This window comes from Nothobranchius furzeri, chromosome 3 (genome assembly GCF_043380555.1).
Source record: "Nothobranchius furzeri strain GRZ-AD chromosome 3, NfurGRZ-RIMD1, whole genome shotgun sequence".
NCBI classification, from domain to species: domain Eukaryota; kingdom Metazoa; phylum Chordata; class Actinopteri; order Cyprinodontiformes; family Nothobranchiidae; genus Nothobranchius; species Nothobranchius furzeri.
In genome coordinates this window covers 49,216,121-49,231,583 of record NC_091743.1, presented here as the reverse complement: position 1 = coordinate 49,231,583, position 15,463 = coordinate 49,216,121, and the positions used below count along the sequence as shown (strand labels likewise).

General features: G+C 42.4%; 1 protein-coding gene across 5 annotated transcripts; it reads left to right on the top strand.

Annotated features, from left to right (window-relative positions):
* The first annotated feature begins 7,318 nt into the window (after positions 1-7,318).
* LOC107385650 (E3 ubiquitin-protein ligase MARCHF9) lies at positions 7,319-14,894 on the top strand. Of its 5 annotated transcripts, none has more exons than XM_015959690.3 (5): positions 7,319-7,538; positions 8,417-8,675; positions 11,591-11,746; positions 12,917-13,109; positions 13,981-14,894. In XM_015959690.3, exons 2-5 carry the CDS (start codon positions 8,445-8,447, stop codon positions 14,298-14,300), a joined length of 900 nt encoding a protein of 299 aa, XP_015815176.1. In that variant the 5' UTR covers positions 7,319-7,538; positions 8,417-8,444; the 3' UTR covers positions 14,301-14,894. The 5 variants fall into 5 exon arrangements, with proteins under 5 accessions (XP_015815176.1, XP_054605638.1, XP_070405969.1 ...); XM_054749663.2 differs by having other exon boundaries at positions 8,414-8,675; XM_070549868.1 differs by having other exon boundaries at positions 7,319-7,792.
* Positions 14,895-15,463: the final 569 nt, after the last annotated feature.

Genomic DNA, 15,463 nt, shown 5'->3' with positions numbered 1-15,463 from the left:
CCGCCTGTCTTCCTTTTGCTCAGGGGGCGGGGCTACAGCCTAAAGCAGCAACGCAAACTTTAGCGCATCATCTCCTCTAAAGCCTCTGCTGATGTAAAATACCTGTTTCAGCTTCCAAGAAGCAGTCATCTTTACTTTAAACGTTTCCAACATTTAACTTTGTTACACATCATCAAAGGAAGAGTGGGGAAACTGTAAATGTGGTTTCACCAGACTTAAAGTTACATTAAAACAAACAAACAAATGTGTCTAAAACCTTTTTTCATGCCTCTTAACAAGTTCTGATATGTTAAAGAAATAAAGAAACTGTGGAGATGAAATAAATAAATAAAGTGGTTCTTTCACATTTGTCTAAAAACCTCAGCAAATAACACATTTAGGACCAGAAGCAACTATTGAACCATCAGTTGTTGGTCTCCAAACCGCTGAACTCCTGCACGACCATGGGGCCTCTATTCGTTACGCACTCGCATATTTGGCAACAGAACACCGCTGGTGTGAGAGGTTCGCGGCTCAGTAGTATCAGAGGAGGAGAAACGGCCGGCTGCTACCACTTCAACTTTTGGACAAACTGCCAGAGCCTAAAAAAAACCCTCCATTTTATGTCACAGACAAAAGCTGTTTGGACCTAGAAAACGGTTACTGGTGTTTGGCCATGTCTCGTTTCGTGCGGCATTAACATGTGCAGCTTTTGGTCGGTTGTAATGCCGTGTTAAAAGCGCTCTATAATTAAAGTGGTATGGTATCGCAGGTTGCGTCTCAGGGAAGATACCCGAGGGAAGGGGTGAGTGTTCTGTGACTGTGTTTGGGTTCGAAACCTAGCATGTTTGCAGATTTATTATAACAGCTTAATGGTTTAAGTATGTTTAGGTGTGTTTTTAAATTCTAAAGTTAGTGGTGTCCCGTGAGGAAATTCAAGGGTGAAGGAATCAAGATCAGCATCTGAGCACTATAGTTTAGGTCAGTGTTTATAAATAGTTTATTCTTAGTTAGATTTGGGTCGCTGGGATTGAAGAGAGGTCCAAATTATCCTCTGTCCAGCTATTTCCACTGGTGGGATCCTTACTAGGGTTGCACCAATACTTTTTCCCAAACAGATACGATACCGATTCTTGGATCTGAGTACTCGCCTACACCGATACTTCTACCACACAATAAAATGCAATGAATTGGAATACAGGTTTTATTTTCTTTTCTTTCAACAGGAAAAGTGTGTGAGGTAGATTAAAAAATAAAATATATTAATGGAAATGATCACAAAACTAAAATATTAGGTGAACAGAAATGACAAGTTACAGTGAAGCCACTTTCAGGCAACTGCATTGGCATTGATTCCTGGTATCGATAACGGTATTGGCGCATCCCTAATCCATACCATACTAGCTTTATTTCCATAGCACATTTAAAAACAGCATGACAGCTGACCAAAGCACTTTACAGATACACTGCAAAATACACCAAAATGATAAAACGGACAAGGGATGAGAAATTACAATTTACTTAGTTAACCTGGGAACCTTCTGTCAGTATCACATTCCTGGAATTCCTCGCCTGTGACGTTGTAGGAGGCATTCTGATGAAATGCCCAGACCACCTCAGCTCGTTCCTCTCTGTGGAGGAGCCGTGGCTCTACTCAGTTGTCTGAGCTCGGCATCATATCTCAAGGCTGAGATCAGCCACCCTACAGATGAAAGTCATTTCAGTTGCTTGCATTCATGGTCTTGGTCTTTTGGTCATTACCCAAAGCTCATGACCATGAGTGATGAATGGGATTAAGAATGGCTTATAAGAGCTTTGGTTTCTGGCTGAGCTCATTGGTCAGCCACTCCCCGTTACAGAGCCATCACCAGCACCTTCATCACCCCCCCCCCCCCCCCCCCCCACTCACGAGGTGTTCACATCACACACCTCCACCACAAATCTACTCGTTCATGAAGCAGATGTAAAGAAGCAGTTCAGGTCTCTTAACACACGAAAAGCCCCGGGCCCTGATGGCGTGGCTCCTGCCACTCTAAAGCACTGTGCTGAAGAGCTGGCCCCAGTGTTTACGAGCATCTTCAACTCCTTACTGGAGGAATCTCATGTGCCTGCCTGCTTCAAGATCTCCACCATAGTCCCTGTCCCCAAGAAACCAAGAATCACTGGACTAAAGGACTGCATCTGTGGTCATGAAGTCATTTCAATTCAATTCAAAAATACTTTATTAATCCCAGAGGGAAATTGATTTGATTTGAGCACCTAGTTCTCCCCCACCTCAAGACCCTCACAGCCCCCCTCCTGGACCCCCTGCAGTTTGCATACAGACCAAACAGGTCTGTAGATGATGCAATCAACATGGCTCTACAATTCATCCTGCAGCATCTGGACTCCCCAGGTACCTACGCCAGGATATTGTTCGTGGACTTCAGCTCTGCACTCAACACAATCCTGCCAGACCTCCTCCAAGACAAAATGTCCCAGATGAACGTGCCTGACCCCATCTGCATGTGGATCACTGACTTCCTGACAGACAGGAAACAACAAGTCAGGCTGGGGAAGAATGTCTCGGACCAACGGACCATCAGCACCGGCTCACCACAGGGCTGTGTTCTTTCCCCTCTGCTCTTCTCCCTGTACACCAACAGCTGCACCTCCAAGCATGAGTCTGTCAAACTAATTAAGTTTGCTGACGACACCACCGTCATCGGACTCATCTCTAATGGGGATGAGTCCGCTTACAGAATGGAGGCTGAACGGCTGGTGTACTGGTGCAGCCACAACAACCTGGTGCTAAACACCCAGAAGACAGCGGAGGTTGTTGTGGACTTTAGGAAACACACACACCCCATCCCCCCCTTAAACCTGTCTGACACTCCCATCACGATGGTGGACTCATGTCGCTTCCTGGGCACCACCATCACCCAGGACCTCAAATGGGAACCCACCATCACCAACATCAGAAAAAAGGCCCAGCAGAGGATGCACTTCCTGAGGCAGTTGAAGAAATTCAACCTATCACCACAGTCAACGAGGCATTTCTACACCGCTGTCATCGAGTCCATCCTCACCTCCTCCATCACCGTGTGGTACGCTGGAGCTACCACCAGGGACAAGAAGAGGCTGCAGCGTGTCATGCGCTCTGCAGAGAAGGTCATTGGCTGCAAACTCCCCTCCATTCAAGATATGTACATCTCTAGGACATTGAGGCGTGCAGGTCAGATAATAGCTGACTCGTGTCACCCTGGACACAGTCTCTTCGACTCGCTCCCATCTGGCAGAAGGCTCAGATCCATTCGGACCAGAACCTCTCGCCACAAAAACTGTTTCTTCCCCTCTGCAGTTGGACTTTTGAATGAACATCCTAGGGCAGCCCACTCAAGTTGATTGGTCCCAGTCACGTGACCCGACGCTGTGCTTGAACCATTCAACAAATACTCAGATTAATACCTACACGGAGTAGATAGCTGCTTCTCTAATTCTTGCCACTTTTTACATTAATAATTTTATCATGAGTGTTTTATTAGTTCTTATATTTGCTTATCTCTTAATTATTATTTTTTCTATCTTACCTTCTGCACCAAAATACCGCAGCAATCTCCTAATGTTGTGACTTGGCACACATATGGCAATAAAACTTCTGATTCTGATTCTCCTTCTTTACCACAACAGACCAGATCACTGCATATGCTATCCCAGTTCATCCAGATCTCTCCTTCCCTCACTGACAATCAAAACCCGGGGATAAATGTTTCCCAACAAGAACAAAGCCAGACTAAACAGAATATGTAAAACAACTTGCAAGAGGAAGCATTTTGTATGTTATACCAGCTAGCCTGGCTTTGGTTTTACTTCCTGTTCTGCTGCTCCAAGCCAAGAACACACCAAGCATGCACATAGAGCCTCATGTTCATGGGGTGGGTGGTCAGATGACGGTTTGGTGGATGTATTGTGATTCACAATAATTGGATGAGGATTTCTCTCTTTTTCAGAGGTGGTCAATAATAGTAGTTGCTTTTAGTCGGAAACGTGTTATTGGTGGAGATTTTTAGACAAACGCAAGAGAATCAATTAATCCAAAAGTGTTCAAATGAAGGCAACTTTGGTTTCTTAAGGACGTTTCGCAGCCCTGTGAGGTTCACAGAAGGAACAGTCTACCTGCTTTCATATGATCACAGAACATCTTTGTGTTGGACTTTCAGTCGTCTAAAAATAAAATCACACTTGTAGAGTTATAGTCCAAGTCCTGCACATAAAATCCATTTACAGTCTTTGAGTTGTTTTACAGTTTCCTCTCCAGCTGGGCCTCAAGCTTCCTGCCGTCTGGAAGAACTAGAGCAAAAATAATGGGAGCTTATAGCATTGACAGTGGTTCCACTTTCTGTCTGGATAGCTGAGACAAGACAGCTTCTCTAAAGTTAAACTTCCACACAGCTTTTATCCCTGCTGACCGAGCACTTACAGACCGGGGTGTTTCTGAGAACGAGACTTCAAGCCCTTTTAGGGACATTTCAGACCCTTTTCACTTCATTGAAGGCAGCTTTTAATGGTTGCTCCATCTGCTGCTGGACGTTACATAACAGAAAGCGCCAAGAGCTAAATTAAACACTTTGTTGTTTATGTTCATCCTCTACATTTACCATAAACATACCATAACTAATTAAAAAAAGACAGCATGTGATGGTTGATGAAGGCCAAAAGCCACCAAACACCATGATGAAACTGGCTCTCACAAGGCTTGGCCTCAGACAACCTCCGCTGCAGAGGAAAGGTTTGTTTGAGTTCACTGATCAATAATTAATGGTACCTCCGATTCAAGCTTCTCAGACTTTCGCAGCGTCCACATCTCAGCATCATTTGTTTTGGACTTAAGACTTTTAGTTCGGCTGCTGGAGAGACATTACTGAAGCAGCTTTCAGCTTAATTTACTTCATTTTGTTGGTTTTTAATTGATATGAAATTCAAGCTTAATGAACAAGATGACCACAAACACTCCCCTGAGCTCTGTGTGGTCGTCTGAGTGCACCATAACCGTCACGGTCGGCTGATTTAACCGAAGCATCTTGACTTAATTTAAAAATTCAGCTCAAAATGTGTACATTTAATACTGTGGTGTTGCTTTTAACGTCTGTTTAACTGGAAAGTGTATGAATATTACAAACTGTAATGAAGCACAGCTCACTACCAAACCTTGGACGTTGGTCTTTTGCCATCAGGGCAGCAAAATCTGGCCCGAGACCCTTCAAATGCTCACAAGAGGACTCGCCACATCCAGATTAGTGAAGAAACAGGGGATTAAGTATTAAAAAATAAAACTGGGAACCATCTGATCTTGCTGTTTTCACTCTTGGCAATGTTTTGTTTCCTTTTTCTGTGGCATCTAAGGATTTCTGTAGAGGTTAAAAGCACAGGTGTGGACTCGAGTCACATGACTTGGACTCAAGTCATTATTTTAATGACTGACTTGACAAAAATCTATAAAGACTAACGACTTGACTCTGACTTAAACGCCAATGACTTGCGACTTGAATTGGCTTGCATCAGTTGACTTGATGACTTGAGCATATTTGATATTTTAGCACAAAAGTGGCACGACATGGACAAAAATCATGAATCTTTCTAGGTTCTGGGCTTGATCTTGTTCTGCTAATTGCAGCAGCACTTGGTTTAGAATCAGTTTCATGTCACGAGAGCACAGAGGTGGTTAGGACCCAAGTTGCAGATAACCCCAGACGACAAGAGGCAGGAGTTGGTATAAAGTAAAATTCCTTTATTCAGGAGGAGAACCAAAACTCCAAGGGGGCGAAGGCAAAAAACCAAATAACTAAACAAAGACAAAAATCCAAAAAGCTCACCTTCTGAGCAGAGAACTGAGACTGGCGACAAAACAACGCTGACCAAGAAATACAATGGACCGACAACAACACAGAGACAAGACAGGGCTTAAATAGACTGGGAGGAACAATTAGGGAAACAGGCAGCAGGTGTGTGGAGTGAGGGCTGGCGGGAAGACAGGTGACAACAGTTTCTCTAAATGGGGAAGCAGAAACAGAGGAGGGCAGATACCTAAACACAAAACTAAACAACAATTATCTAAAGACAGCGGGAAGGGCTCCCACAAACTAGCTGGAGAAGGACATAGCACACATAACCACACACACACACCGAGCTGGGGACAAAGAAGCTGGAGCTGATGGGAGGAATGATTAAAAAGGGTAACAACATGACACTTAACTGAGACGCAGACAAAAGACACATGAGGGCGCTATGAGACACAGAAGGGAAGACACAGACACAGACCACTACAGTTTCAGTTGCTCTTTCTGCTTGTTTGAGCAAATAAATGAAGCTTTAAGAAGTTTTATTTCTGGAATTTATTATCATTGTCATTAAATTAAAGTTGGACAGATGACTTGATTATGACTTGAAAATTAAAAGTTAAGGACTTGGACTTGACTTGGACTTCCACATCATTGACTTTGGACTCGACTTGGACGTGGTTGTCTTTGATATAGACTTGACTTGAAAGACTTGTGACTTGCAAAGCAGTGACTTGGTCACGCCTCTGGTTAAAAGCATCACTGGAGCATGCATGATTATTTTTAGGATGTGCGCTTCTAGCATTTCAAAAGGTTAAAAACAAACCGCACATCTTTTGGACAATGATATTTAGCTGCAAAAGATGCTTACTCAGTCTGTCTCCTCTTATTTTAGATTTAAATCTGCAACCGTTTGTCTTGTTTTATTGTGATTTTGATCATGGACTGTGTTTGGGTCATGTCTCTGTCTTGATGCTTCTGATTGGATTCAGTTATTAAAAGAGTTTATCTCACCCCATTGTGTTTGAGTTTTGTATTTGAAGCCTTCCTGTGGAACAATACACCATCCTTACACTAGACCTGGTTGTCAACGTGAGCAATCAGGCTTTCTAAAAAAATAAAAAACAATTTATATCATCAAAGAGGAGAAATTGTTTATTTAAACATTGTTTAACTTTTTAGGACAATTTGGATAAGTATTCTGTTCTCTAGTGGATCCAGTCAGTTGATTAGACTTACACACACACACACACACACACAGAGAGAGAGAGAGAGAGAGAGAGAGAGAGAGAGAGAGAGAGAGAGAGAGAGAGAGAGAGAGAGAGAGAGAGAGAGAGAGAGAGACTGTGCAGTCCTATCAACCAAACAACAAAAAGAAAATCAATTAGTGATTTCCGAAAATGTAATAAATTCTAATAAACCCTGGTCTCTTGAATTCACACACATACACACTCTCCTGATTTTACTGATCTTGTCGATCGGCAGGTGAACGAGCACGTGGCCTCGCGTCACGTGAGCATCAGCACGTTGGACAGCGGCTCCATCCCGCACACCGCCCGCTGTGGATCACGGAGCACATTCCTGCTCAGCAGCTTGGAGTGGAGGCTGGAAAAACGGACTAGAATAAAGATGATGGGGAGGATTTTGGCTCCATCCCGGAGAAAACCGGACCTGGGACCACCCGAACCGAGCAGATCACAAACGGGACTTCTGTTGTGAAATTTCTGCAGGGATTCTGGAAAGGTGTGAAGGAATCTCCTCTTCCCGTTTCGTGGCGCAGCGCAGGGATGTTTGATGGAAAAGTGGTATTGCAAGTAAAATTGATTTATTTATATAAATAGTTCCCCATCGCTTATGTAAAATATAAGTTTGGGTCGAGAAGCTACTTCAGGAGGAGGAGGAGGAGGTGCGGGACAAAGAGCGTTCATTCTGAGAGGAGACAACAAAGGAGCAGCCTGCTCCTCACCTCCTGGTTTCATTTCCTCAGTGGCTAAATGGTAAATAAAAAAACTCCTACATGAGTCGGATATTTAAAGGATTTCACTTCCACCTCCCTCAATTTGGCTTTGAGGCTGAAAACAGTGAGTAAAACCACTGACAGCTCCAGTTCTTTATTTAAACCAGTAAAAGGACCAGTTTGGACCCAGTACCTCAGCTGCTGGACCCTTCCGACTTCACCCTTTGATGGATCAGTGTTTTTGGTTTTGAGCCTCCATTGAATCTGGTCAGAAAACGCCTCTGTGCATAAAAAAATAATAATCCTTCCCCATTGGTTGGACAGCAGTGCACATGCTATAACAACAGGATATGCAAAGAGCTGTGGGCTGATCTAACAGCCTATCATGTTGCAGCATGCTTTTCAACACCATAGTTGTATTTTTTAACAAGATGTGATCTGTGAGCTTGAATGAAAAGGTGCAAGTGCACAATGATGATGATGATGACGGTGATGGCAATTATGGTGGTGATGATGTGGTGAAGAAGGAGCTATCAGAGCCAAGGCTGGAGGCTTCTTTGTTCCCAGCTGTGTAGTAAAGCTGCTGAAGCATGCTCAAGTATCGGATCCAGATGTTTTTCAATGAACTCAAGGTTCTGCTGCTGATGCATTCTGATTCAAGCAGGAGGACAGACACAGACACACGGCCAAGCATGAGAGGGTTCACCATCGGAGGCTGTGGTTGGCCGCAGATGAGATGCTCTCGTCGGGATGATGAGGAGGAATATTATGGGTCTGAACCTCGGCCGCGCAGTCTGGCTTTTGAGGATAAAGAAACATCCAAAGCCCAGGAAGGATGTCTGGATGCAGCATCCCTACCAAGTCTCTCTGAGAGCGGGACGAGGACGCCGCAGTGCCGGATCTGCTTCCAGGGCCCAGAAAAGGTGAACTTCAGAATTTCAAGACCTGATGTGAATGTTTTCTGTGTCTAAACAGCGATGGAGTGGGTATTTGTTTGAGCTTCCTGACTAGAAGTCTCAAACTTCAAGAAAGGATTACTAAACCACCAAAAATGACCAGAAAAATAACCAAAACAACAGAGAATACAAACTTGTTTGTTTTTTATTGATTGCAGGCCCCAATTGGGTCAAAATTCATACATGCAGAAAGATCCTGATTCTTCCTGTTGCTTTAAAGAGCAAGTCACCCCCTACAAGAAGCGTACTTCACTCCCGCTTCATGTTTGAAAAATGCAACAAATGCTGTTGCCTAGCAGACCGAGAGGGTGGAGCCACTAACAAATACACACACTCATGACATTGTGACATCATAATGTACCAGTTTACATCATAGCATACCTCTTAGCCAATAGCGGTGGCAGATTTAAATTCAAATGCAGTGCAGAGTTTTTACCTGACAACGGCACAACACTGACAGTTTCAGACAGAAAATTTAAATTTGAACTAAAATGCACTAAAGTGCAAAACTATTGGCTACACGTGTCTGCAGCACGATTAGACACACATTTATATAGTTTATCAGGAAAAAATAGTTGATTTGGGGGTGACTTGCTCTTTAAGTGGCTCCTCATGGGGCCGAGACCTCAGCAGAAACCATTAAACACCAAGTTGTAATCTCCAAAAATGATTTCTAATTATTATTTTGTTTTCATTATAAAGGTAGAGGAAACCATTACTGTGAAGTCACCGTCTCTGTTCCTTTAAGGGTCGGATTCTGAAACATTTGGGAACCTCTGGAGTAATTTATAGCATCATTAAAATCAGAGCTGTCTGTAGGAATCCATCACGTCGGCTCAGGTTCCAAAGTGAAGTTGTGAAGTGAGTAATGATCTAAAAATATCAGTGGGCTCACAAAGGGCACCGGTTAAGAATAGTCTGAGGAGAAGATGCAGCTTTATACCAACCAATGTTAAACTCTCAGTAATACAAACACAACAAAATGTTTATTTTTTAAAAATCGACAATCCTAAAAGCAATGCAGGAAAGAAATGAATGCATTTGATAGAAAACAGGGGAGTCTTTCATGGGAAAGGAATCTGCTGGAATCAAACCTTTACTTATACTTTTTCCACAAAAAAAAAACCAAGTTAATCTAAGAGAGCCAAATTCAGACTGCTGTTGGTCTCAGAAAGTTTTCTTTCCCCTACAGGTATCTAACTAATTAAAGCCCTTGCACGTCGCTTAGAGGCAGACAGAGAAGAGTTAAAGACAGAGAGCCTCAGGGAGTCAAGCTGACAGCTAAAACCTGCACCAGATGTCCTGTGATTTCTTTAGAGACTGCAGAAAAGTAGAACAAGATGTGCAAACTGTGTTTAGATTAAGGTATCAGGCTGCAGATGTGTTCGGGATGTAGTATTTCAGCAAAAAGATGTGTCTTCACCTCTCCAGCGCAGGATGTTTCATTTGATTGGTTAAGGAGGAAATGGTTTTTGTTTTAACTGAACGCACAACTGTGTGTTTTATCATTCTTTAAGTATTTACTTGAGTGAAATATCTAATTAAAAGGGATCAGTGTCCAAAATCCTCATTAGATGTTAAAACGCGTGTCAGCAGAGAGTGTGTCTTTTTGCTAATATTTGTTCATTAATGATTAAAACCAACTGGTAATGGTGTGAATTATATACACCCTGTTTAGCCACTTTATGCGTGTTCAGTTTCTCATTAACACAAAGAGCCAATCGGCCAATCATGCAGCGACGAACTCTAGCAGAGGTGTCTCACTGAAGTTCAAACCAGGAACGGAGCAAGATTTAAGATCATGGTGTTGTTATTGGTGCTGGAGGGGTGGATTTTCAGACACGACCAATATTATCATCCAATATGTCACACATGAAGGACAAAAGTGGCTCAAATAACCACTGGTTCTTCCAAGATCTGCAGAATAGCATCTCTGAATTACAACAGATGTTCCAGAAGACCACACCACGTGTCTCTCCTGTCAGCCAAGAACAGGAAACGGACGCTGCAGTTCTCACAAGATCACCAGAACTGAACCAGAGCCAGAGAGAGAACAGAGAAACCTCCCCTGGTCTGATGAGTCCAGATTTCAGCTGGCACACAGCTCTACTGTGTTACAAACACATCTTACTCTGCTGTATCTTTGATGCTCAGTAAACAGACACTGAAGCACATCACTGGCAACAAAAACATCCTACATTTTACCGTCATTTACATGAACAAAGAAAAGGGGGAAAAATAAATGCAAGAAAGGATTTGCTCATTATTTTGCTAACAGACAGGCATACGTGTCCGATATAGAACAGTGCTGCCGTGTGCTGAGGAGTTACACTTCACTGATTTATGCATCTTAATTAATTTATTCAAACCATCTTTAAAAAAAACTAAACATGAGATAACTTCAAACAGGAGCAGCAAAGCATCAGAAACTGTCTGAGAAACAGCACAGAAAAACAAGTGATGATCAAAGTGGTTTAAAGTGACAGCATATCTGTAGAAAAGAGGACGATTCCAAAGCGTTGGATGAAAAACTGTCAGAGAGAAGATGAAGGGTCGACAATATCGAAGGATTCTGGAAATAGAGACAGGAATTACATGATCCTGCTCTTTCATGGTGGAGATAGTTGATCTGAAATGGCATGATGCATATTTATGAGATGCAAAGTGAAAACTGTTAAGTAGCACATTTTTAACTAAACACAACACACGCACACATATGTATCCATTTATATCATTTCAATGTATTTAAATTTAATTAAATAGAAAAAAGAGAGTTTTAGGTTCAGAACTGTTAGTACGAAACTGAGGAGCTTAATGCAGACAAATAGTGTTTTATGTAGAGAAACTGTAAGCAAACATCCATTCTTGTTATCGTCCTGCAGGGGGAGCTGTTGAGCCCTTGTCGCTGTGATGGCTCTGTTCGATGCTCACACCAGTCCTGCCTGATCCGCTGGATCAGTGAGAGGGGTTCCTGGAGCTGTGAGCTCTGCTACTTCAAGTACCAGGTGTTGGCCATCAGCACCAAAAACCCACTTCAGGTACGCTCACGGTGTTCAGTGGTTACAGTTTGGGAAAAACTCAGACTTAAAGGAGCTATATGAACCAAAAACAGCAATAAAGTGTGATTTGTGTGCAAGATTCAAGCACTGATCCCAAGGAGGAAGCACAAGAGCTTCACATAAGGGTTTGCAGAGTTATACTTGTTTCAGCTTTGAAGAAACTGAGCAAAATCGACTCATACAAAATAGAAGGTTTTCAGCAATAAACCTAAAATGACCATAGACTGAATATAAATGAAGGAAATGAGAAATGTGCCACATCTCCTTTTAGTTTGTGGGCTTTTATTTTGAAGTCTTGAGTCTGACGTTTTGATTGTAAACATCTTTAGTATTGAGTACTGTGATTTGAACATGTGTTAAAGTGTGTGTGTGTGTGTGTGTGTGTGTGTGTGTGTGTGTGTGTGTGTGTGTGTGTGTGTGTGTGTGTGTGTGTGTGTGTGTGTGTGTGTGTGTGTGTGTGTGTGTGTGTGCACATGGGTTTGTGTGCATGTATGCGTGCGTGCGTGTATATATTTGTGTGTTTGTGCGTGCATGTGTGCGTGCGTGCGTGTATATATTTGTGTGTTTGTGCATGCATGTGTGCGTGCGTGTGTGCGTGTATATTTTTGTGTGTTTGTGCATGCATGTGTGCGTGCGTGCGTGTATATATTTGCGTGTTTGTGCATGCATGTGTGCGTGCGTGTATATATTTGCGTGTTTGTGCATGCATGTGTGCGTGTGTGCGTGTATATATTTTTGTGTTTGTGCATGCATGTGTGCGTGCGTGCGTGTATATATTTGCGTGTTTGTGCATGCATGTGTGCGTGCGTGTGTGTGTATATATTTGCGTGTTTGTGCATGCATGTGTGCGTGCGTGTGTGTGTATATATTTTTGTGTTTGTGCATGCATGTGTGCGTGTGTGCGTGTATATATTTTTGTGTTTGTGCATGCATGTGTGCGTGCGTGCGTGTATATATTTGCGTGTTTGTGCATGCATGTGTGCGTGCGTGTGTGTGTATATATTTGCGTGTTTGTGCATGCATGTGTGCGTGCGTGTGTCTATATATTTGTGTGTTTGTGCATGCATGTGTGCGTGTGTGTGTGTGTGTATATATTTGTGTGTTTGTGCATGCATGTGTGTGTGCGCATGTGTGCGTGCGTGTTTCCAGTGGCAGACCATCTCCCTGACTGTCATAGAGAAGGTGCAGATTGCAGCCATCATCCTGGGCTCCCTGTTCCTTGTTGCCAGTATTTCTTGGTTGGTGTGGTCGTCTCTCAGCCCCTCAGCCAAATGGCAGCGGCAGGACCTTCTGTTTCAGATTTGCTACAGCATGTACGGGTTTATGGACATCGTTTGTATAGGTAAAACACACTTTGACTGGGATGTACATTTCATTTTGTGTGTTGTCTCCTCTTTAATCACAGTTCACTCTCAGTCCCGATATGCACTGCCGATTTTTTGGGCCGATATCTAGACATTTTCCACCATATTTTCATGTTAAATGTCACTAATAACATTGGTTCCCGAAGCTGAATCAGTTTCAGGGCTCTGAATTTAACCAACTGTTAAATCTTAACTTTGTGCACCATTTTGAGCATTTAACCCTCTGGAGGCAGGCGTTGCAGATTTGCAGTTAAAACCTACCTACCCGGTTACTCCACACACGTATTTCATGAGCATTTTTTTTAACTCAGAAGGACCCTGAAGGACTTAGTTGATCGGCTTTTTATCAAAACTTAATTTGAGCCTGAGAGGGTTAGTATGCTGATGTTATTAGTAATGTCTGTTGTAGAATTCCTTAAAATTGAGAGGAAAAGAGAGGAAACTTTTTCTATTTTGCAACAGAACTCATCTTCTAAAGAGCTGAGCTTCCATTTGAACGTGTTTTTCATGTACTTTTTGTTTTAATCTTCAAATCCAGATTATTTTTCCCACCTTGAGCATTTATTAAACCACCTGCTGTTTTCAATCCCTGCCATGTTATGTGGTTGAGGAGGTTTTAGTTTTAAAAACATATTTTTAATACATTTATTTAATAATTACATTTGGGTCTATTTTTCAAAGCAGCAAAGCTAATCGCTAATGCTAGCACCTTTAGATCTTGTTTTCAATTCCAAAAAGCCCGAGTACACACTGTACCTTCTGACTTCTTGTTGAACAAACAACTGTTTGTCTTTTTTGTAAAACCATTTCCTGCCTAAACCTCCCCAATCCTTTGTCCTTAACGCCCAGGCCTTATAATCCACGAAGGATCATCTGTTTACCAGATCTTTAAGCGCTGGCGGGCAGTGAACCAGCAATGGAAAGTGCTGAATTATGAGAAAGCCAAGGATTTAGGAGACGTCAACAGTTCCAGCGGAAAAGCCGCTGCTCAAGTTGAGAGGAACTTCTCTAACTCCGTCACAAACGGCAGCCGCAGAACGAGTCGGTACGTCAGGACTATTCTCAACCACCACTGTGGCTACACCATCCTGCACATCCTCAGCCAGCTGAGGCCGTCCAGCCTGAGAGGCACCAACCAGGAGGTGGTGATGAGAGTGACCACCGTTTGAAGCCTGGTCAGACACACTGAGTGCTACTGTCCTTGAAGAGGATACAAAAGTGCTAATACACACACACACACACACACACACACACACACACACACACACACACACACACACACACACACACACACACACACACACACGTGCCATATTAAAAGTGTCTGGAACTATAGTTACACTCATTTAGTTCGTGGATCGTCCATGAGCTATGAGGAGCTACGTACTTCTGAGTGAGTGAATGATCATTACAATTGTATTTAAAATGTTCTGGGGAAAACTGTTATTATTAATTTTATCATTATTTTTATCACCATGACAAACATTTCCAAATGTAGCTGAGTGGTTTCTACTTCATTTTTATATAAAAATTGTCATTATATCAACATGAAAAAACTCAAAAATGACAATTATTGTGTAGATGTACTTCTCCTTTCCACCTCATGGCAACCCCCCCCCCCCCACACACACACACACACACACTTACACAAGAGCACACTATGATCCGTCTTTTGAGAGCCTAATAATACGTTTTGAACATAACAAAACTGCTAAAACACATAAGAATATAATTTATAATAAAGTGTGTGTTGATTTAGAACAGCTTGTTGTGTCTTGTTGTAATAAATAGATCCAGAAGGATCTAAGTTTATTGTTCAAAGGACGTTTTTATGTGTACATGTTTCTCACAAACCCAAATATTTAGTTTTAGACTGGTGACCTAGAGGTGTTGCACATCACTGCAACATGGCTACTAAATTTCATCTAATGAAGTAATACCAAGAATCCATTTTATTTTTTTACCTTGTTAAAGCCTTTGGGTCCCCTATTTAAATATGAAATGAGCTTATTTTACACCTACTTTTGCAAGTGTAAGAAAACTTGCAATTCTCTTGTGCAAACCCTCTGGTGCAATTGCTTGCTCTTCCCAGTGTCATGAAGATTGACAGAATTTCTTTTAAAGCACAGCTTTAAAAATATGTTCAACTTTAAGGGGTTTGTTAATTCTCAAAAGTGAAATTAGCTGTTAGTGATTTTGCAACCAAGTTTGATGTAGGGTTGGGTCGTAGAGATAGCAGGTCCAGGACATCCCTCTCAATAGCAACACTCTCCAGCTCCTTCTGAGACATACCAAAGAGTTCGGCGAGACAAAAGAATCATCCCAGTAAGAT